The sequence below is a fragment of the Carcharhinus amblyrhynchos genome, chromosome 13 (assembly GCF_965287045.1).
Source record: "Carcharhinus amblyrhynchos chromosome 13, sCarAmb.v2.hapA, whole genome shotgun sequence".
NCBI classification, from domain to species: domain Eukaryota; kingdom Metazoa; phylum Chordata; class Chondrichthyes; order Carcharhiniformes; family Carcharhinidae; genus Carcharhinus; species Carcharhinus amblyrhynchos.
In genome coordinates, this window is record NC_137336.1 from 67,644,350 (window position 1) to 67,668,341 (window position 23,992).

The 23,992-nt window shown below is 42.7% G+C and overlaps 1 protein-coding gene across 2 annotated transcripts in view; it reads right to left on the reverse strand.

The window, feature by feature from the left end:
* Positions 1–23,992, reverse strand: part of LOC145351565 (T-cell leukemia homeobox protein 3-like) — a 49,689-nt gene that overhangs the window by 25,301 nt on the left and 396 nt on the right. The window contains exons 2-3 of one of the 2 annotated variants that reach the window (XM_080201159.1): positions 23,822–23,827; positions 18,047–18,284 (exon numbers count right to left, since the gene is read on the reverse strand). In XM_080201159.1, coding sequence (XP_080057285.1) covers positions 18,047–18,284; positions 23,822–23,827 — 244 coding nt within the window. The remainder of the gene's footprint in view (positions 1–18,046; positions 18,285–23,821; positions 23,828–23,992) is intronic. The other variant, XM_080201158.1, reaches the window with a different exon arrangement.

Sequence of the window (23,992 nt, forward strand, 5' to 3'; positions counted from 1 at the left end):
TGTACTAGATTTTATGTTGGATCTCATGTACGATGCACATTACCCTCTTTAATTCTTAATCTCACACACACCTATACCCTCTTTAATTCTATCTTAATCTCGCGCACACACACACACACACACAAACGCATACACACACACACACAAACACACACACATCCTCTTTAAATCAGGGTGGAAATTTCCTGAAAAAAAACGAAGGGCCCAATTTTACCATCTTCATTCTAAGTGCTGAATCTGGGCACAATTCAGATTTGACTTGGAAACCTGCTCTCAAGCAACCCAATATGCACTTAGTCTGAAAAAAAATTGTGAGTCTGAATTGTGCAGTGGGCGGGGCTTAATACAAAACGCTGCTGGTCTGATTGGAGCTTTGAACTGAGCATGTGCAGTGAGAAAAAAAGTTTGAAAAATGCACCCCTGTCACATTGTTCCCAGGCCGCAAAATGTGGATAAAGTGGCCCGGGAGCGAAAAGCAGGAGCGATGGCCCCCATAGACGTCAGCCACCTCCACAACATAACCTTCCACCCACCACACCTCCCCACTACCCAGGCTGATCATGATGCCCTGCCCCCTTCCCCCCACCAATCGCCCGCAGAGTGGCAGCAGACCCCCCCTCCCACCTCCCCATCCCTCCCATCCCACCAGAGATCCATCTGGTCTCCCCTCTGCCCCCCCCCACTGCCCCCCCCCCGCCCCGCCACCCGCTCCACCAGAGGTCTCTCCCCCTCCCCCTGAGAATGATCGGGATTTCCGCCCCCCCCCCCCCCCCCCCGCCCCGGCCCACCAGCCAATGATCTGGCCTCTCTCTCTGCCCTCCCCTCCCCCCATCCCCACCTACCAGACAACAATTGGGCCTCTCTCCTCCCACCAGAAATACATCTGACCCGCCTCCTGCTCCCTCCCCCCGACCAGAGAACGATCTGACCCGTCTCCCTCCCCCTCCCATCACTGATCTGAGTCAGAGAGCTGCTGGAAAGTCTGAACTCATCTCTTCAGAAGCTGGAGCACCTGAAACAGGCCTTTGCCGAGCATATTGTTTCATGCCAAATCTGGACGCGCAAACATGATGGAAAAGGGGGAAATGCTGGTGAAGTTAGGTGGGCAACCCTTTAATTCAATTTAACTGCATGCAAATACATTTAATTGGCTGTTTCACCTGTTCTGGGTGCGATTTGGATTGCAGCCATTTTTGGGCCTTGGTAAAGTGGGCATCTGCATGGACGCAGGTGTGGATTGTGTCAATGACCTCACGCCCGACTTTACCCAGTTAAACGGGTGCAACACAATGGGAAAATCGAGCCCTAAGAATGCAGGTCTCCTGATTTGGGATTAGACGCACAAATCTCACACCCAAAAGATGCTAGTTTATTCAGAGCAGACAACCCATTGGCCAGCCCCACCCCCAGGTCGAGACAGGGCTGCCATTTGCAAATGGCACTGCTACCAGAAAAAATTAAATGGTCAACACCTTGCCCCCAGCTCAAGCCCACCCAACCCCAGGACCCTTGAAGGAGTATTCATCTACAGCCTGACAGCAGCAGAGGGCAAATGGCCACTAAACCTACTTTCTCAAGCCCTCACAGTGCCCAGACGCCAGGCCAGGGCGTCAATGCCAAGCTGCCAGGCAGTGCACTGTTGGTGCCAAGGTGTAAGTCCTGAGTGGGGGGACAGGCCCCCACAACAAAAAAATTAAATAGGGAGCCCTCCCACCACTGACAAGGGGAGCAGCACCAGTGCCAGGATGCCTGGTGCTCAGGGTGGCACTGCCAAGCCCCACACCCAATCACCAGGAAGCTTGGATGGCCTCTGATCTTCCTGGCAAGGCCAACATATGTGGTGCCTGTAAGTGGAGACCGTACGTGATTCTTGCTGGGGCGAAGTGAGCACGTGAGATAGCGTTTGGGACTCATTAATGATGTACATGTGTCACACACACACACACACTGCCCTTTTTAAATCTATCAGACTTCTTCCGACACATTCACACTACACTCTTCAATTCTATCTGTTATTCTCCCTTACACACATACTTTTGTTAGTTATTTTCTCTCACACATGCACACTACCATTTTTAATTCCATTAGATATCCTCCACACACTCATTACCCTCTTTAATTCTATCAGTTATTCTCTTTCACACACTACTTTTAAAAATTCTGTCACATAGTCTCTCTCAAAAATATTACACTCTAATTCTATCTCTTATCTCACACACTACCCTCTTTTCCGTTATCTCTCTCACACACAAACTACCCTCTTTATTACTGTCAGTTATTCTCTCACACACACAAGTTGTAATTGGATAGCTATACCCTTAAATCTATAAATGATTCTCACTCACATTGCACTAACCTCTTTAATTCTATCTCACACTCCGCCCTCCCTCCCTGTTTAATTCTATCACTTATTCTCTCCCAAACACACTCTAATTTCTTTAATTCTCTCAGTTTTTCATTCTCAAACACACATGTTCTCTCTTAATTACATCAGTTACTCTCTCACACAAACAAGATGGGCACACTTGGCGAGATGAAGTGGTAAGAGTGACGGGAGGCAGAAAATTAGGTTCATACCCAGTTTTCCACATCCCCCAATCGTACCAGCATTGTTGTGGTGGCAAAATAGGCTCCTCGCGCTTTACATAATAAGAACATAAGAAATAGGAGCAGGAGTAGGCCATCTAGCCCTTCGAGCCTGCCCCGCCATTCAATAAGATCATGGCTGATCTGTCGTGGCTCAGTTCCACTTTCCCGCCTTCTCCCCATAACCCTTAATCCCCTTGCCTATCAAAAACCTATCTACCCGCGTCTTAAATATATTTAGCGAGGTAGCCTCCACCACTTCAACGGGCAGAGAATTCCAGAGATTCACCACCCTTTGAGTGAAGAAGTTCCTCTTCAACTCTGTTCTAAACTGCGCCCCCCCCCCCCCTTATCTTGAGGCTGTGCCCTCTAGTTCTACTGTCCTTTCTGAGCGGGAACAGCCTCTCCACCTCTATCCTATCCATCCCATTCATCATCTTATATGTCTCAATGAGATCTCCCCTCATTCTTCTAAACTCTAACGAGTACAAGCCTAGTTTATTCAGCCTCTCCTCATAGTTCAACCCCCTCTCCCCCTCAATTATACATGTTTTGTATGTCATTAACAAGTTCCAGCCTACTTACCTTTGCCACCTCGCTGGTCGAGATTCCTCCCAGTGAGAATCATGTTTGGTCTCCACCAATGGGGACCCAGACATGATGGCTTCGTTAAGAGGATTGGAGGCCATTGAAGCCCCCTGAGTGGTTGGGGGCAACGCCCATGGGATAGGGCCAGCTTGGCAGTGCCTGCTTTATGGTGTCTGGGGCAATGCCAAGGGGCTGATCCAGATTGAGGGCAGAGCTAGAGTGGGGTGGAGATATAATGGGAAGAGACAAGTTCCACAGAGGTGGGAGGGATCTCTGTCGGCGTTGATAGGCAGGGGAGGGAAGGGAAAGTCTACTAGGGGGTGATCGGCGGGATGAGGGGACCATGTCATGAGGGGTCTGTGGGGGTGAGTCCCAATGTCTACAGGGGGATTGGGGGGGTTGGTGAGGAGATCTCCCAATACACTAGGAGATTGGGGCACCAGTGCAATGATGGTCCAAGAGCTCAGCAGCCAGCTTCACCAGAGAGCTGAGGCTGCATCCCCTCTCCCGCCTTGCTGGCAAAAATCACATCCTACCACTTTCTTTGTACTAAGTGCCATCAGATTGCATTTTCAAACGTGTTCAAAAAGCAAGTCTGAAATTCTCCTGTTTTCTCACATATTTGGCACTTAGAATAAAAGAGGGTCGGGGGGAATTTTACGAAAAAAGTTCTATCAGACACACACTACCATCTTGAATTCTATCAGTTATTTTCTGACACACACACTCCCTCCTTAACTCCATCAGTTATTCTCTCTCATGCCCTCATTTATTCAATCAGTTAATCTGTCTTTCACATAAACACTGTGCTCTTTAATTCTGTCACTTATTCTCTCCCTGACATACACTGCCATCTTTAATACCTTCAGTTATTCTCTCTCATACACTGACCTCTTTAATTTTAGCACTTTATCTCTCATTCACCTACTTCTTAAATTATATCAATTAATCTCTAACACACACACAATGCCCTCTTTAATTGTGTAAATTATTCTCTCTCACACATACACACTATCTTTCTGAATTCTATCACTTATTCTCTCAGACACACACACTGCCTTTTTTAATTCTATCAGTTATTCTCTCCCTCACACACAAACTCCACTCCTACAAGTCCATCAATTATTCTATATCACACACACACACTACCCACTTTAATTTTTATCAATTATTTTATTGCACACACATTGTCCCCTTTAATTCTACCAGCTATACCCTGAAACTCCCCTCCTTAATTCTCAGTTATTCCTGCTCACACACATGGATTACCCTCTTTAATTCCATCTCTCACACAGACTGTGCTATTTAAATCTATCAGTTATTTACTCACACACATAGAATTAATGAGGCCAATCTATCAGCTATACTCACAAACGGTGCCCTCTTTAATTCTATCATTATTCTCACACACAAACTGCACTCATTAATCGTATCAGTTATTCTCTCATATCCACACAACACCCTCCTTACTTATAAATTATTCTCTCACACGTAGTGATCTCTTCAATTCCATCAGTTGTTCTCACTCACTCACTCCTTGACTATCTTAGTTATTTACACTCACAATAATCTCTTTAATTCTAACAGATATTCTCTCACATGCACACACTAATCTCTTTAATTCTATCCCTTACTCTCACACAAACTACCCTCTAAAATTGTATCACATATGCTCTGACACACACTATGCTCTTTAATTCAATCTGTTTTTCTCTCACACACTCACTACCTCCTTAATTCTATCACCTATTTTCTCACATGTGAACAGTGATTTCTTTATTTCTGTACATTATTCTCTCTCAAACGTGCACCAGCCTCTTCATGTCTTTCTGTTATTTTCTTTCACAAATATCCTCTTTAATTCCATCAGTATTCTCTCTCACACATAAACTTTAATGTATAGCAGTTATTCTCTCACACAATAACTATCGTCTTTAATTCTATCATTGATTCTCTCTTCACACAAGATTCTCCTTAATTCAATGATAATTCTCACTCACATACACACACTACTCTTTTCAATTGTATCAGTTATTCTCTCACACACACTACCCGGTAGTTAGCACTGCTGTCTCACAGCACCAGGAACCTGGGTTCAATTCCTGGCTTGAGTCACTGTCTATGCAGAATCTACACGTTTTCCCTGTGTCTGTGTGAATTTCCTCTGGGTGCTCTGGTTTCCACCCAGGTCTGAAACACGTGCTGGTTAGATGCATCGACCATGCAAAATTCTCCTTCAGTGTATCCGAACAGGCGCCGAAGTATGGTGACTAGGGGATTTTCACAGTAACTTCATTGCGTTGTTAATGTAAGCATAATTGTGACACCAATAAATAAACTCAAACTTAATTATATCAGTTATTCACTCACTCTCATGCACACGAGCCTCTTTAATTCTATCGGTTATTCACTCATACACAATACCCTGTCTAATTATATCAGTTATTCCCTCACACACACTGAAAGAGTTAACAATCACACAAATGTAAGAATCACATTTTCACTAAATTCAGTCACACAGGGAAAGGTCTGAGAAAACGACAGGTCTCGATTAATGCAGACGCAGATAAGAGTCAAGGACCATATGACTCCATTACAGGGGAGGCCTCAGTCATATAGCACAAACACAGCTTGTCAGTATCTTCCTAACAAGAGACAATGGGACAGGGGAGTTGATATACTACTGGTTAGAAATATAGTTTTCACAATTATGCCTTGAAGATAATAGATACGTTGAAAGAAATATGTGCTTGGTAATATTGCAAATAGGTTGACGTGCACAAGTTGTAATTGGATAACTATACCCTTATGTTATGCATGATATAAATCTAATTGATTGTTTGCGTGGATATAGATAATTTCTGGCAAATGTACATTTTTAATTGGTATATGCTAATTTCATGTAACTGGATCTTAACTGTAATTGTTTGAATAATACTTGGATCAGGGTTTTTTCTTGGTATGCCATTTTCTGGAGCACTGGGACTAGCCTACACTATTGTTTGTAATAAAGGTCTTGTCTGAAACCCCAAGAGTGTTCGCCTGCTTTTCTAAAGAGTGAAGTACACTATAGCTGAATAGTTAGATTTTGGTCCCTAACACACACTGCACTCTTTAATTCTACCAGTTATTCTCTCTCTCACGCATCCACCTTTGTTAAATCTATCAGTTACTTTCTTGGATACACATACACTGCCTGTACAATAAATTCTATCATTTATTCTCCCTCATGAATATACACATCACTTTTTTATTCTATCAGTTATTCCCTCTCACACATTCTACCTTCTTTAATTCTAGCAGTTAATTCTCTTGCACACATACAACCCTTCTTAATTCTGTCAGTAATTCTCTCTCACGCACTTCATTCTTATTTTATCAGTTTTTCACTCACATATAAAACCGTCTTTAATTTTATCAGATATTCTCTCTCACAAACACACTACCCTGTTTAATTAAAGAAGTTATTCTTTCTCTCACACACACACTTCCCCGTATTATTTTATCAGTTACACTCTCACTCATATGCCACTGTCATTTATTCTATCAGTGATTCTCTCACGTATACTGTCCTCCTACATTCTACAAGTGGTTCTCTCTTGCACACACTATCCTCCATAATTTGATCAGATATTCTCTCTTTCACACACTACCCTCTTTAATTCTATTACTTAGTCTCTCCTACACACACAGTCTAATTTCTTTAATTCTCCCTCTCTCTCGCACAAGTTCCTCCTTAATTACATCAATAACTTTCTCTCAGACAACTTTATGGGCGTGATCTTACAATCTCAGATATTCTCCCTCTCTCACACACTACCTTCTTCAATTCTAGCAGTTATTCTCACAAATACTGCCCTCTTTAATTGTATGCGATATTCTCTCATACACAGTACCCTCTATAATTCAATCAGTTATCCTCTCTCTCTCACACACACACACATAACCCTCTTTAATTTTATCAGTTTTTCCCTCTTACACACACTTATTTCGCTAATTCTATTAGTTACTCACTATTTAATTGAATGCTCACTTATTCTCTTTGACAAATCCTACCCTCTTGAATTTTCACTCATTTTCACACACTCACTACCGTCTTCAATTTCTGGTTTCCCCATGCTGACACTATAGTTAAGGAAGCCCACCAACACTTCTACTTTCTCAGAAGATTAAGGAAATTTGGCATGTCATCTCACCAATTTAGCAGATGCACCATTGAAAGCATTCTTTCTGGTTGTATCACAGCTTGGTACGGCTCCTGCTCTGCCCAAGACTGCAAGAAACTACAAAAGGTCATGAATGTAGCCCAATCCATCACACAAACCAGTCTCCCGTCCCTTGACTCTGTCTCCACTTCTTGCTGCCTCGGCAAAGCAGCCAACATAATTAAAGACCCCACTCACTCTGGACATTCTCTCTTCCACCTTCTTCCATTAGGAAAAAAGATACAAAAGCCTGAGGTACATACCAACCTACTCAAGAACAGCTTCTTCCCTGCTGCTATCAGGCTTTTGAATGGACTTACCTTGCGTTAAGTTGATCTTTCTCTACATCCTAACTATAAATTGTAACACTACATTCTGCACTCTCTCGCTTCCTTCTCTATGAATGGCATGCTTTGTCGTATAGTGCACAAGAAACGATAATTTTCACTGTATGCTAATACATGTGACAATAATAAATCAAATCAATTCTATCAGTTATTCTTTCTTAGACACACGTGCGATCTGCTTTGATTCCATCAGCTGTTTTCTCTCTCACACACACTGCACTCTATAATTGTATCAGATATTCTCTCACATACACCCTGGCCAATTTGCATCCTGGCTGATTCCCTGCCCCATCCCCCCTCCACCCTCCCCCCCCTCCCAACCCCTGCCACCCCATCCTTGCCCCTGATGCAGCGTGCCACGCTGCAAAGGGAGTTCCTCCCGTCTCCTTGCCATGCCCAATGTCATGGACTTGCCCCTTCAAGCGCCACCTCCTTCAGGCCCTGCCCCCTCCCCTTGGGCTCTGTCCCTTTGTCACTGCCTAGTGGGCACTGCCAAGCTGTCAGTGGGCATTGCCAGTGTGTCAATCTGGCAATACAAAGCTGCCACTGCCCAAGGGCACAGCTCAGCTCTGCCCCCAACCATCCAAGGAGCTTCAATGGTCTCTGGTCCCACTGGCGAAGCCATCTTGTGAGGACCTCAGTGGTGGGGGCCATACATGATGCTCACTAGTGAGGACTTCCATTTGCTAGCCGGTAAGGGCAAGTAAGGTGGAATGATTGGGTCTGGGATTCATTAATAATATTTATAAATTCATTGCAGTGTTAATGTAAGCCTACTTGTGACATTAATAACTAAACTTTAAATGGCCTTATGAATATTTAAATCAGCCTGACATGACACCTTTTTTAGGTGCGAGGCTGAATTTGTCGGCAGAACAGGGCCAGTAACATAGCGAGATGCAAGAAACCGGGCGTAAGCCCAATTTTACCAGCTTGCCCGATCTTATCAGCTTGCCATGCTGACCAACTGGTGTGACAAGCCAGAAAGATTGCCCCTTTTGTCTAGAAGAAAAAAGAAATACGTGCTTAGTGATGATATAATTTAGTAGATGTGCTCAAATTGTTTTTGAACATTACGTAATCCCAATTATTGTTTGTGAATGGGTATAGATAACTTTTAAAATAAATGTACACCTTTGATTGGTAGATGTTAGTTGCTTGTAGTTGAGCTCCAGGGTATAACTGCCAACGTATTTCCTTGCTCAGGGAGCCTGTGAGCTCCCAGTGGCCAGCAGACTTCTTTGCTATTACTCAAATAAAGTTCTTGAACTCTGAGTGTTGCCTGGTCAGTTATGAGGGGTGAGGTACACTACAGTCAAACAGTTGTGAACCTCCCACAACACCACCATTTTATCACTTCTTTCAGTTTTTCTAACTCACACACACCATGGCCTCTTTACTTTTATCAGTTATACTCTCCCAGACACATACACCATCCTCTTTAGTTCTCTCATTTATTCCATCACATACATACTACCCTGTTTTCTTCGACCACTTATTCTCTGTCAGACATTCTACTCTCTTTAATGATATTAGTTACACACACATACACACACATTACCCTCTTTAATTCTATCAGTTATTCTCTCACACATGCTTCCTTTGCTAAGCTTATCAATTATTTTCTCTCTCACACTTGAATTCTTTAATTTTATCAGTTATTCTCTGTCACAAACGCTGCATTCCTAAATTCTATAATTTATTCTCTCATACACACTATCTTGTTTAATTCTATCAATCATCCTCCCACACATAAACTACCCTCTTTATTCAATGAGTTATTCTCGCATGCATTCTCAAACCTATTTAATTCTATCAATTATTTTGTAAGGTGTTATCCTTTAAAACTGAGATGAGGAGGAATTTCTACATCCAGAGAGTGGTGAATCTGTGGAACTCTTTGCTGCAGAAGTCTGTGGAGGCCAGGTCATTGAGTGTCTTTAAGGCAGAGATAGGTAGCTTCTTGATTAATAAGGGGGTCAAGGGTTTTGGGGAAAAGGCAGGAGAATGGGGATAAGGAAATTATCAGCCATGATTGAATGCTGGCACAGACTTGATGGGCCGAGTGGCCTAATTCTGCTCCTATGTTTGATGGTCTTTATGGTCTCAATTATTCTCTCTCACATAAACTTCTCTCTTCAATTCTATCAGTTATTCTGTCTCAAACACACACTATCCTCTTTATGTTATTCTCTCCCACATATGACCTTAGATCCATAGAATCATTGAAAAATTACAGCACTGAAGGAGGCCATTCAGCCCATTTTGTCCATGACAGCCCCAAGACACCCAGGTGCCCTCTCTAATCCCACCTTACTATATCTGGTCCAGCTTAGACCACTTAAGTTGCAGATCCAGGTACTTTTTAAATGGGTTTAGAGTCTCTGCCTCTACCACCAACTCAGGCAGCAAATACCAAGCACCACTATCACTACCCTCTGTGTAAGAAGTTCTTCCTCATGTCCCCTTTACGCCTACTGCCATTTATCTTGAATCTATGTCACTGGTTCTAGAATTCTCCACCAAGGGAACCAATTTTATTCTGTCCACTCTATCTCTTTCCCTCATAATTCTATACACCTCTATCAAGTAATCCTTCAGCTTTCTTTATTCCAAGGAAAATAACTTTAACCTACTCAATCTCTTCCAATACTACACTTTTCTAGTCCTGGCAACATTCTTGTAAACCTCCTCTATGCTCCCAAAGAGCAATTATATTCAGCCTGTAACATGCTGACCAGAACTGCACACAATATTCCAGTTGTAGCCTCACAAGTGTTTGAAACAATTCCAACATTGTATCCTACTTCTATATTCTATGGGCGGAATTTAACCAACATGTCCGCCCAAGTTTCGTATGATCCTGCCCGAGGCGAACAAAAAGTGCTTTTCTCCGAGCCTTGCCCATCCCTGGAATGGGGCGGGTGTGTTGGTAAAATTCCAACCTATATCTCTGCCAATGAAGGAGAGCATTCTATATGCATTCATTACAACCCTCTATTTGAACTGCTGCCTTTAGGGACCTGTGAACTTGTACGCCAAGATCTGTCACTTCATCTATCCCTCTCAGTATATTCCCATTTATTGTGAATTTCCTATAACTGTCCCTAAATACATTAACTCACACTTCTCTATGTTAAAATCCATCTGCCATTTTACCAATTCCACCAACCCATCTATATCATTTTGGAGATTTTACTTATTCTTTACACTCTCCAGTACTCAACCAATCTTTGTCTTATCTGCATATTTCCCAATTGTGTCCCCCAGGTTCACATCCAAATTGTTAATACATAACACGAACAGTAAGGCTCCCAACACCAAACCCAGTGGAACACCACTTAAAATAACTTTCCATTTGTAAGGGCGTCCATTGACTATTATCCTTTGTTTCCTGTTACTAAGCCAACTTTTGATCCAATTTGCCACATCACCCTGTATCTCATGAGCTTTTACTTTTTGACCAAGCTGCCATGTGGGACCATGTCAAATGCCTTGCTAAAATCCATGTACACAACATCCACTGTATTGCCTTCGTCAACTCTTCTTATCACTTCCTTAAAGAATTCAATCAAGTTTGTGTGGCAAGACCTTCCTTTAACAAATCCGTTCTTTTCTACGTGACAGTTATTCCTATGTCTCATGTTTGATTCTACGAATTTGCCAACCACCGATGAAAGACTAACTGGTCTATAATTGTTTGACATTTCCTTAGATCCCTTTTTAAATGTTTGCATTTCTAGAGTCCTCCGGTACTGCCCCTGTATCTAGTGAGATTGGAAAATCACCCTCAAAGCATCTGCTATCTCCTCCCTGACCTTTTTCAGCAGCCTTAGAAACAACCTAACTGGCCCACCAACTTTCAAGAATTCCAACCCTTTGAGTTCTTCTCTCTTTAAGTTCATCCCGTCCAACATCTCACAGTGTATCTCCTAGACTATATCTGCATCATCCCTTTCATTTGTAAACGCTGAGGCAATATTAACTTAAAACCTTCCCACAGCCTCTGCATGTACACACACATTCCTGTCTCCACCTCTGATAGGTCCAACTTTTTCTTCAATTAACCTTTTAACATTAATATATCAGTAAAATATCTTTGAGTTTTCTTTAACTTTACTTGCTAATCTTCTATCATGTCCTGTCTTTGATTTCCTTGTTTCCTTTTTTCCTTCATCCCTACACTTCCTATATTCATCTGGGCTATCTGTAGTGCTTAGTTCTTTGTGCCTACCATAAACGTTATTTTTCTGTTTGATGGTCCCCTGTATTCCTCCAGATAATCAGAGAGTCTAGATTTGGCAGTACCACTTATATTTGAAGGGGACATGTCTACTTTGTACATTTAGGATCTCACTTGGTAATGCTTCCCTCTTTAGTTCTATCAGTTATTCTGTTCCATACACACTATCCTCTATTATTCAAACAGTTATTTTCTCACATACACTGTCCTCTTTAATTCTACAAGTTTCAATCTCTCACACATACCAACCTCTCTAATTCTATCTGTTAATCTTTCTGACACATAAAATATCCGCTTAAATGGTTTGAGGTTATTCTCTCACGCAGTAACTACCCTCTTTAATTCTATCATTGATTCTCTCTTACGCACACAACCCTCTTTAATTCCAGCAGTTATTCTCTCTCATACACACTTCCTTCTTTAAGTTAATCAGTTATTTTCTCTCAAGCACACACACTATCTTTTCCAGGGAGGTCCCAGAGAGACCCTCACTAATGACATGCTAATGTATTAAAATGAGGTTTCTGTGTTCCCGCGGTGTGTTTCACGCCACTCCACTGGCGAGGAGCCAGAAAGAATAAAACTTGGAAATTCACCAGCTCAAATCATGCTCTCCAGATTTAGAGCAAGCACCGCCATTCCCACAAACAGAGACTGTGGGCTCACAATAGCCTCTTCTAACTTTTTTCCATCATTTCTATCACACACAATCCTTCTTCAATTCTATTAGTTTTTCTCTTATATTCATATTACTCTCCCCTCACTACAGTTCATTCTCTCTCTTACACACACACTACCTTCTTGAATTGTATCAGTTTTTCTCTTTCACACACCCTGCCCTCTTTCATTCTATCAGTTTTTTTTATCTCACACACAATACCCTCTTCAATTTTTTCAGTTATTCTCACTCACCTATGCATTACCTTCCATAATTCTATAACTTATAACTTATTCTTCACACTCACCCATCTCTCTTTTATTTGATAAGTTATTCCCTCCGTCATGCAATATCCCCTTTAATTCTATCAGTAATTGTCTCTTACATATGCAACCCTCCTTAATTCAGTCAGCTATTCCTTCTGATATTCTGTCAGTTATTCGCCCTCACACACACACAGAGACACAGACACAGACACACAGACGCACACACACACATGGGCAGAATCATGTCAAAACAGGGAGAAAACAGAAGTTTTCGGCACCGGTCTCTCAGGTGCCCTCTGTATCGCCACCTTCCGACACTTATTGTAGAATCCCTGCAGTGCAGAAGGAGGCTGTTTGGTCCATCGAGTCTGCACCGACCACAATCCCACCCAGTGCTTATCCCTGTCACCCCACATATTTACCCTTGCTAATCTCCCTGACACTAGTGTTAATTTAGCATGGCCAATCAACCTGAATGTGGGAGGAAACCAGAGCACCCGGAGCAAACCCACGCAGACACAGGGAGAATGTGCAAACTCCATACAGAAAGTGACCCAAAGCTGGAATTGAACCCGGGTCCCTGGCGCTGCGAGGCAGCAGTGCTAACCACTGTGCCACCTTGCTGCCCTTGGTGTGGTGAAAGATCCTCCATTCGAATCACATCGTTATAGAGGCTCCAGGCACCTGACCCATCGAGGTGGCTGCAGCTGTGCATCGTTAAGCAGAGGGGGCTGCATTCAAACACTCACAACGGGCTGACAGTCAGTCACACCAGGAAGATGGCACCACTGACAGCAGATCCACACTTTATGGAGGGAGAGTTGGAACGGCTGTTGGACACCGTGGCGGAGAAGAAAGCCATCTTCTACCCCAAGATGGTTGGCAACCCAGGATCAGCTGGCAATGTGGCAGCAGTAGCAGGGGCAGTCAGTGCCTGCGCATTGACATGCAATGCCAGTGAACAGTACCAAAAGAAAATGAACAATCTTGTTCGGGCAGCAAGGGGTGAGTGTCCATCCGTCGCACCTGCAATGTGCACTCCCTGATACCCTGCAGCCTTCCAGTACTCAACCCCTCCCCAGCGCCCCCAGCACCTTCCTCCAGCCCCTCTGGCACCCCCCACCTCCCCATTACAACACCTGTCTGCTGAGGCACAGCCCTGAGCCACTGACTGCCCCCATGCCTGACATCCCCTGGCCTTCCAGTCATCAGGCTTTCAATCCCCCTTCTGACCCCACAGGACAAGACAGTCCATCGAATACCACCTCCCCCCCACACCCGCCCCGGCACCCGGGCATTATTGCTCAGTGGTACTCAGTTCATAAATCTCCTTCGCTACTGCTATGCCTGAGCCATACTCCAACAGAGCAGTAATGATTCACGCCAACATGGCGTCACGTCAGGGAAACATCCAGGAGGGGGGAAGCAGCCGTGTCGACCTTGCTCATGATATTGAAACTCATTCAAATTCATGCTCATAAGTTTCATGCCATAAGTGGTTGGTGCTGTTCGAACAGGTCCAGGTAGATAGCAAACTGTTATGCTCTGAAGTGAATTGGATTTTTTACCTCACACGCTATTTTCCCAGCTCATCACAATGATCGACAGATGCGATGAGACGGTAAGATCATGCACTCTGTCACACACACACACACACACACACACACACACACACACACACACACACACACACACACACTACCCTCTTCAATTCTGTTAGATGTTCTCTCTCACACACATATGGTCTACCCCCTTTTATTCTGTCAGTTATTCTTTCTGATAATAGCAAATACTAACTCTTTAATTTCATCAGTTTTCCCACACACACATTATCCTCATTAATTCCATCAGTTTCCCCTCCACCCTCACACACACACACACACACACACACACACAGACACACACACACACACACACACACACACATTATAATTCTATCAGTTATACTCTTCCTTTTACATAGTATTCTCTTTAATTCTGTCAGTAAGTCTCACTCACACACATACCCTTCTTAATTTATCAGATATTCTCTCACACTCACATTACCATTTTTACATCTGTCAGTTATTTTCTTACATACAGTAGTCTCTTTAATTCTGAGTTATGCTCTTATACACACTACCCTCTTTAATTCTATCACAGATTTTCGCTCAAACACACACTATCCTCTTTCATTCAGTCAGTTATTCTCTCACATAGTAAATACCTTCTTTAGTTCTACAATTGATTCTCCCTTACGCACACAACCCTCCTTAATTTTGCCAGTAATTCTCTAACACACACTTCATTATTTTATAGTTATTCACATTTACATACACTATCCTGTTTAATTATATCAGTTATTCTCTGACACACACACTTTGCCACCTCTAATTCTACCAGATATTGTCTCTCACACAAACTAGCCTTTCTTTCATTTTATCCTCCCACACACACTACCATTTTTAATTTGACCAGTTATTCTCTCCCTCTCTTCCGTTCACATTAGCTCCTTTAATTCCAACAGTTATTGTCTCTCTCTCTCACTCACACACACACACACTTCACTCTTAGATTTTATCAGTTATTCCTTCACACTAACTGTGCTCATTAATTATATTAGTTATTCACTCACACAAACACTATACTCTTTAATTCTATCAGTTATTCCCCCTCTCTTGTAGTAGCATCACTATTTCTATCTGATATTCCATTTCACATACACACATTGCCCTTTTGAATTCTATTGGTTATTTTGTCATTCTTGCACACACTTGCCTCTTTTATTCTATCAGTTAATCTCACTAACACATTTACTATCTTGTTTTATTCTATCAGTTACTCCTTCACACACACTACACTCTTCAATGCTATCATTTATCCTCTGTCAAACACACACCTCCCTCTTTAATTCTTTCAGTCATTGTCTCTTACTCAGACAAGTCTCATTCTGTCAGTAATTCTCTCTCAAAAACACTTCCCTCATTTATTTTGTTATTTGTTCTCTGTCTCACACTCTATCTTCTTCAATTCTATCAGTTATTTTCTCTCACACACACACTGCCCTCTTCAAAGAACAAAAGAACAAAGAACGAAGAAAATTACAGCACAGGAACAGGCCCTTCGATCCTCCAAGCCTGCACAGACCATGCTGCCTGACTTAATTAAAACCCATACCTTTCCAGGGACGATATCCCTCTATTCCCATCCTATTCATGTACTTGTCAAAATGCCCCTTAAAAGTCACTACTGTATCTGCTCCCATTATCTCCCTGGCAACGAGTTCCAGGCACTCACTACTCTCTGTGTAAAAAATCTGCCTCGTACATCTCCTTTAAACCTTGCCCCTCGCACCTTAAACCAACGCCCCCTAGTAATTGACTCTTCCACCCTGGGAAAAAACTTCTGACTATCCACTCTGTCCATGCCCTTCATAACCTTATAGACTTCTATCAGGTCTCCCCTCAATCTCCGTTGCTCCAGTGAGAACAAACCAAATTTCTCCAATCTCTCCTCAAACTATTGCCCTCCATACCAGGCAACATCCTAGTAAATCTTTTCTGTACCCTCTCCAAAGCCTCCATGTCCTTTTGGTAGTGTGGTGACCAGAATTGAACTCTATATTCCAAGTGCGGCCTAACTAAGGTTCTATAAAGCTGCAACATGGCTTGCCTATTTTTAAACTCAATACCCCGGCTGATGAAGGCAAGCATGCTGTATGCCTTCTTGACTATCTTCTCCACCTACATAGCCACTTTCAGTGACCTGAATACCTGTACACCCAGATCCCTCTGCCGATCAATACTCTTAACGGTTCTGCCATTTACTGTATATTTCCTATCTGTATTAGACCTTCCAAAATGCATTACCTCACATTTGTCCAGATTAAACTCCATCTGCCATCTCTCCACCCAAATTCCAACTGATCTATATCCTGCTGTATCCTCTGATAGTCCTCATCGCTATCCGCAAATCTGCCAAACTTCGTATCATCCGCAAACTTACTAATTAATCCAGTTATACTTTCCTCCAAATCATTTATATATATTACAAACAACAAAGATCAATTCAAAGGTATTCTCCCACATACTCTACTGTTCTTAATTCTAGAATTTATTCTCTCTCACATACACACTTTCCTGTTTAATTCTATCAGCCATTGTCTCTTACACAAACAACCCTCATTTTGTCAATAATACTCTCTCACACACACTTTCCTCTATCATTCACGCCAGTCAATGCTATTGGTTATTCTCCCTTGCACACACTATCCCCTTTAATTTCAACGGTTATCCTCTCAAACCCATTCTGCCCTCTTTTATATTCTTATTTTCTCTCACACCCTGCCCTCTTTAATTCTATGTCTCTCTCCTTCAAGCTCAATGTTTAAGTATCTTTGATTCCTTCTTTGCTTGCTGTCACAGCGCTCTCTTTTTAAAGACAGTAATTGTGTTTTGCTTTCTCAGGTTTAGTATAGAATTACTATTCAATCTCCTTATCATTAAATTATGTTTTAAAGATGAAATAAAAACAGAAAATGCTGGGAATACTCACCATGTAAACTTTATTTTCTCCTCTACAGGCATTGCCTGAGCTCTTGAGAATTTCCTGCATTTTCTGTTTTTATTTTAGATTTCCAGCCTCCACAGTATTTTGCTGTTCCACTTTTAAATATATTCATTTAAACTTGGTTCTTTGTCACTCCCTATAAATAGTAATATATAATTGTTAATCTCCCTCCCTCTTGCAGCTCGGCAATCTTATATTGATTCTTCACTCAAAGGGTGGTGAATCTCTGGAATTCTCTGCCCGTTGAGGTGGTGGAGGCTGCCTCGCTAAATATTTTTAAGACGCGGGTTGATGGGTTTTTGATAAGAGAGGGGATTAAGGGTTATGGGGAGAAGGCGGGAAAGTGGAATTGAGCCACGACAGATCAGCCATGATCTTATTGAATGGCGGGGCAGGCTCGAAGGGCTAGTTGGCCTACTCCTGCTCCTATTTCTTATGTTCTTAATTTAATGCAAACTTTCTCTCCCTTTGAAAAAAAAGTTCAAACACAATTTCGTGTTTTTTATTTTGAGAAGTATTTGAACTGCCTGCCCTGTGTTCAGTGGTGTGCCAGTGTTACTCTCTCTGTTTCTCTGCAGCTTTCATTCCAATTTACCTTCACTCACCTCCATTTAGTTCGCCTGTTCTGGAACCAAGTTTTAACTTGAGCGTCCGTCATTTTGAGGGATTTGGCTAGCGCCGCTCTTTCAGCCGAGGCCAGATACTTCTGCCTGTGGAATCTCTTCTCCAACTCACAGATCTGGATCCTGGTGAAGGAGGTTCGGGGTTTCTTCCGTTTTGGAGGGGTTCTGTTCTGGTAAGGATGTCCGATCCGCCGGGTCACCGTGAAAGGAGTCAGGGCAGCTAGTGGAAGACAAGAGAACAGGGCACAGTCATCTCCAACGGGGTCAATTGAAGCCAAAAGCTGTTTCATTTGTAAAACAAATGTTCGTTTTCAATATTATTCACATTTAACTGTTACCCCGGGAATAAAGACTTTCACCCGCCCCGGAAAAGAAAACATACTTAAGGAATGAGCTTTAAACTCATACAAATAGAGGCGGCACACAACCACACACATAGATAAAGAGATACTGACACACACAGAGAGACTGTCACACAGACACGGCACAGTCAAACACACATAGATATGGTGACACATACACACAGACAAATACAGATACACATATCCACACACGTACATACAGACACACAGGCACAGGTACACACATACAGATACATAGGTACACACACAGGCATTAACCCACATACACAGACATAGATACACAGAGAGAGAGACATATATCACACAGCTACATACAGACACACATGCAACCCTCACACACACAACCAGACAGACACACAAAGACATGTAAACAGACACACTCAGACACAAAAAGATACAGACACACACAGACATGTATACAAAGAACAAAAAAATTAGAACACAAGAACAGGTCCTTCAGCCCTCCAAGCCTGCACCAAACATGCTGCCTGACTTAACTAAAACCCCCTACCCTTCCAGGGACCTTACGTATACACACAGACATAGGTGCATACAAAGGCACAAGCACAGACACACACATACAGATGTTCAGGCATGTTCACGCACACATGTAAACACACAGTTACACCCATATATAAATAGAGACAGACATAATAACCACATGTTATGGTCATGCTGAATCAGAATCACACACACACTCTACCCAAACTGGTAAACAATTCTAAATTGTTAATGTTGGAACTCTTTGGATTTATTAAAATAAAATTGATATTTTGAGTTTTGTCTTTATAATCTGAGTTGATTTAATAAGTGGTAGAGCAGACAGAGGAGGCAATGATTTCCATTTGGATTCAATCTGTCTCCTTACATCAATGCTGTTGGGAAATCAGTTCAAATGTTCTCACAATCAATTGCCTTTATTAACTTAATCATTAAATGGATTCATTATTGATAAGGTTTCATGTGGAGATGGCAAATACAACCTGTTTGATCAATTAAATATAATTTAAAAATTAGACATTAAGAATGGTGTTCCTTCACTCTGATGCAGTAACGGGTGGGAATGCTGTTCAGGCTTGAACCAACAGCCAAGAACTGAAAACAGAGAAATGAGAAATGAAGGGGAAGTGTAATCAGTCATTTCCCTGGTGTTAAAATTCAGAGAGGAAAAATTATGGTGAATAACAAGTCCAATTAGATGAACATTTAACAACGACTAGGAACAGGTTCAATCCCCTGATTTGCCTGGATTTTATCTGTATAGGTGCTTTGGTGGCACAATGGCATTGCAGTCTCACAGCACCAAGGACCTGTGTTCAATTCCTGACTTAGGTCATTGACTGTGCAGAGTCTGCACATTCTCCCCATGTCTGCATGGGTTTCTTCTGGGTGCTCCAGTTTCCTCCGACAGTCTGAAGGATGGCTGGTTAGGTGCATTGGCCATGTTAAATTTTCCGTCAGTGTACCTGAACAGGCACCAGAGTGTATCTACTAGGGGATTTTCACAATAACTTCATTGCAATGTTAATGTAAGCGTACTTGTGACACTAATAAATCAACTAAAATCGAGGCTTATTGTGTTGTGAAAGAGACTCATTGAGTTACATCCTACTGGAAGAGTGAAGAACAAAACATGTTTTAAATGCTGCAGTTTTTAACAATTCGTCCAGAATTCAAATGCAAAAGATAAAGGACACTTTTGCATGAAACTTGAAAGTACAAGACCTCTTTGTTCTCTTTGGATTGGGACCCTGTTCTGTTTGGGTCAGACCCCGTTCTCTCTGGGTCAGACCCCATTCTCACTGGGGCAGTCCTTGTTCTCTCTGGGTCAGACTTTGGTAAGAGTAACAGGAGTACAGAATATAGGGCTAATGGAAGGACTCTTGGTAATGTCGACGAGCAGAGAGATCCTGTTGTACATGTGCATAGATCCCTGAAAGTTGGCACCCAGGTTGATAAGGCTGTTAAGAAGGTGTACGGTGTGTTAGCTTTTATTGGTAGAGGGATTGAATTTCGGAGCCGTGAGGTCATGTTGCAACTGTACAAAACTCTGGTGCAGCCGCACTTGGAGTATTGTGTACAGTTCTGGTCGCCGCATTATAAGAAGGATGTGGAGGCACTGGAAAGGGTGCAGAGGAGGTTTACCAGGATGTTGCCTGGTATGGTGGGAAGGTCTTATGAGGAAAGGCTGAGGGACTTGAGGTTATTTTCATTGGAGAGAAGAAGGTTAAGAGGTGACCTAATTGAGACATACAAGATGATCAGAGGATTAGATAGGGTGGGCAGTGAGAGCCTTTTTCCTCGAATGGTGTTGGCTAACATGAGGGGACATAGCTTTAAATTAAGGGGTGGTAATTATAGGACGGATGTCAGAGGTAGGTTCTTTGCTCAGAGGGTAGTAAGGGCGTGGAATGCCCTGCAGCAGTTGTGGACTCGCCAACTTTAAGGGCGTTCAAATGGTCAGTAGATAGGCATATGGATAACTTTGGAATAATTTAGGTTAGAGGGTCATTAGATTGGTTCCATTGGTCGGCGCAACATCGAGGGCTGAAGGGCCTGTACTGCGCTGTAATGTTTGATGTTCCTGTTCTCTCTGCACTGGGACTCTGCTCCCTCCTTGATCAGACGTTGTTGTCTCTGGGTCGGGACCCTGTTCTCTCTGGGCCAGACCCTGTTCTCTCTGGGCCAGGACTCTGTTCTCTCTGGGCTAGTCCCTGTTCTCTCTGTTAGAATCATAGAGTGAAATAGGCCCTGCAGTCCCACTCAACCAGGCAGACCATGTTTCCTAAACTGAACTAATCCCATTTGCCTGCATTTGGCCTATATCCCTCTAATTCTTTCCTATCCGTGTACCTGTCAAAATGTATTTTAAATGTTGTAATTGTGCCTGCCTCTACCACCTCCTTTGGCAGCTCATTCTATTTGCACACCATCCTCTATGTGAAAAGGTTGCCCCTCAGGTCCCTTTTAAATCTTTCCCCTCTCACCTTAAACCTATGCCCTCTAAGAACAAAGAACAAAGGACAGTACAGCACAGGAACAGGCCCTTCGGCCCTCCAATCCTGCACTGATCACGTTGTCCTATCTAGACCAACCGTTTATATCCCTCTATTCCCCGTTTGTTCATATGCCAAACAGGATAAGTATTAAATATGGCTAATGTAACTGCCTCAACAATTCACTTGGCAATGCATTCCAGGTCCCCACCACCCTCTGTGTAAAAAACTTCCCCGCACATCTCCATTGAATGCTTCCCCCCTTATCTTGAACTTGTGTCCCCTTGTAATTGTCATTTCTGCCCTGGGAAAAAGCTTCCAACTGTTTACCCCATCTATACCTCTCATAATTTTATAAACTTTAGTTTTGAACTCCCCTACCCTGGGGAAAGGACCTTAGCTTTTCAACTTATCTCTGCTCCTCATGATTTTATAAACCTCTATAAGATCACCCCTCATCCTCATATATTCCAGGGACAAATAGTCCCAACCTATCCAGCCTCCCTTTATAATTAAAACCTTCCAGTCCTGGTAACATCCTTGTAAATCTTTTTACACCCTTTCCATTTTAATAACATCTTTTCCTATTGCAGGGCAACCAGAATTGTATGCAGTACTCCAAATGTGACCTTACCAATGTCTTGTACAGTTTTAACATAATGTCCCAACTCCTGTTCTCAATACTCTCTCTGACCGATGAAGGCAAGTATGCCAAATGCCTTCTTCACCACTCCTGGCTACCTGCGATGCCACTTTCAAGGAACTGTGTACCTGCACCTCTCTCTCTGTTTGACAACACACCTCAGGGACTACCATTAACTGTGTAAGTCCTTCTCTGGTTTGATTTTAACTCCATCTGCCATTCCTCGGCCCACTATTTGGTTGATCAAGATCCCATTGTAGTCTGAGATAACCTTCACTACATCACCAGTTTTGGCGTCATCCACAAACTTACAAACCATGCCTCCTATATTCTCATCCAAACTGTTTATAACAGTGGATCCAGCACCAATCCCTGCGGTACACTATTGGTCATAGGTCTCCAGTCTGAAAAACAACCCTCTACCACCACCCTCTGTTTCCTACTGGTGAGACAATTTTGTATCCAATTGGCAAGCTTTCCCCGAATCCTACGTGATGTAACTTTACTGACAAAGTCCACTTAGACAATGTCTATTACACTTCCCTCACCTATTTTCTTGGTCACCCCTTCAAAAACCTTTATCAAATTTGTAAGATTTCCCATGCACAAAGCTGTGTTTGATCCCTTGTCTTTCCAAATGCATGTAGGCCCTGTTCTCTCTGGGTCAGACCCTGTTCTCTCTGGGTCAGTGCCTGTTCTTTTAGAGTCAGTCCCTGTTCACTCTGCTTTCTCTGGGCTGGGACCCTGTTCTCTCTGGGTCAGACACTGTTCTCTCTGGGTTAGTCCCTGTTCACTCTGGGTTACTCCCTGTTCTCTGTGGGTGTGACCCTGTCTCTCTCTGAGTCAGTCCCTGTTCACTCTGGGTCAGGCACTGCTGTCTCTCTGTCAGATGCTGTTCTCTCTGCCTCAGGCACTGTTCTCTCTAGGTCAGACCCTGTTCTCTCTGGGTCATTCTCTGTTCACTCTGGGCCAAGGCCCTATTCACTCTGGATCAGTCCCTGTTCTCTCTGGGTCAGAACCTGTCTCTCTCTGGGTCAGTCCCTGTTCTTTCTGGGCTGGGATCTGATACTCGGTTTTGACGAAAGGTTGAGTTTATCTCCGCTGAAGTTTGCGAGGCTATCTTATTGAAAGTAAGTGCCCAAGGTGCTTTGATAGGATATATTCTGAGAAGATCTTTTCCCTCCTGGGGAATCTTATACTCAGGGGACCCAGTTTAAAAATAAGAGGTGTCCAGTTTAAGAGAGAGCTGAGGATGAATTTCTTCTCTGTTTTGATTGGCTCTATACTTAATGCCCGCACGCTCGTTACTTTCAGCATATTCCATAAACCTGTGGTTAAATTCTATCCAAATGATTTTTTCTCCCGCTGTGGGGATGTGTATAGTGATTTCCTGAACAGTCTCTTTAAAGTCAGAATTATCAAACCCTCCGGACCTGATTGTCAGTTTTAAACTTTTATCAGCTTTGTAAATAAATGTTACAACTTTAAATCTATTTAAAATAATGGATCTTTTCTCCGAGTTCAGACCCATTCGCCAATGTTTCTCAATGCAACGTGTTGACACCGCGATATTCAATTCGGGTAACTTTACATATTACTCATATCTACTAGATTTCTGCTAATAGGAAATAATAATTGAGTTCGAAATCAGGCGAATTTTAAAATACCGCCAATTTGTAAATGTGTGAAGAGTGAAGGAGGAGTAGTTTGCGAAGTTAATTCAAGTTGTAAAATGAGTGAAGTCCATTAACTTCACCAGCAGCTCCGCCGCTTCTCGGTAATCATTAAAATCGGGCCGTTTAAAGGCAGAATCCCGTCTGAGAGTTTAGTAACATTAAAATATTCAATCCGGTCCCCCACCAGTCTCACCTCTCCGCCCTTTCCCCCTGATTTAAAGCACATTGAAAGGTGACCCACATGCTTTTCC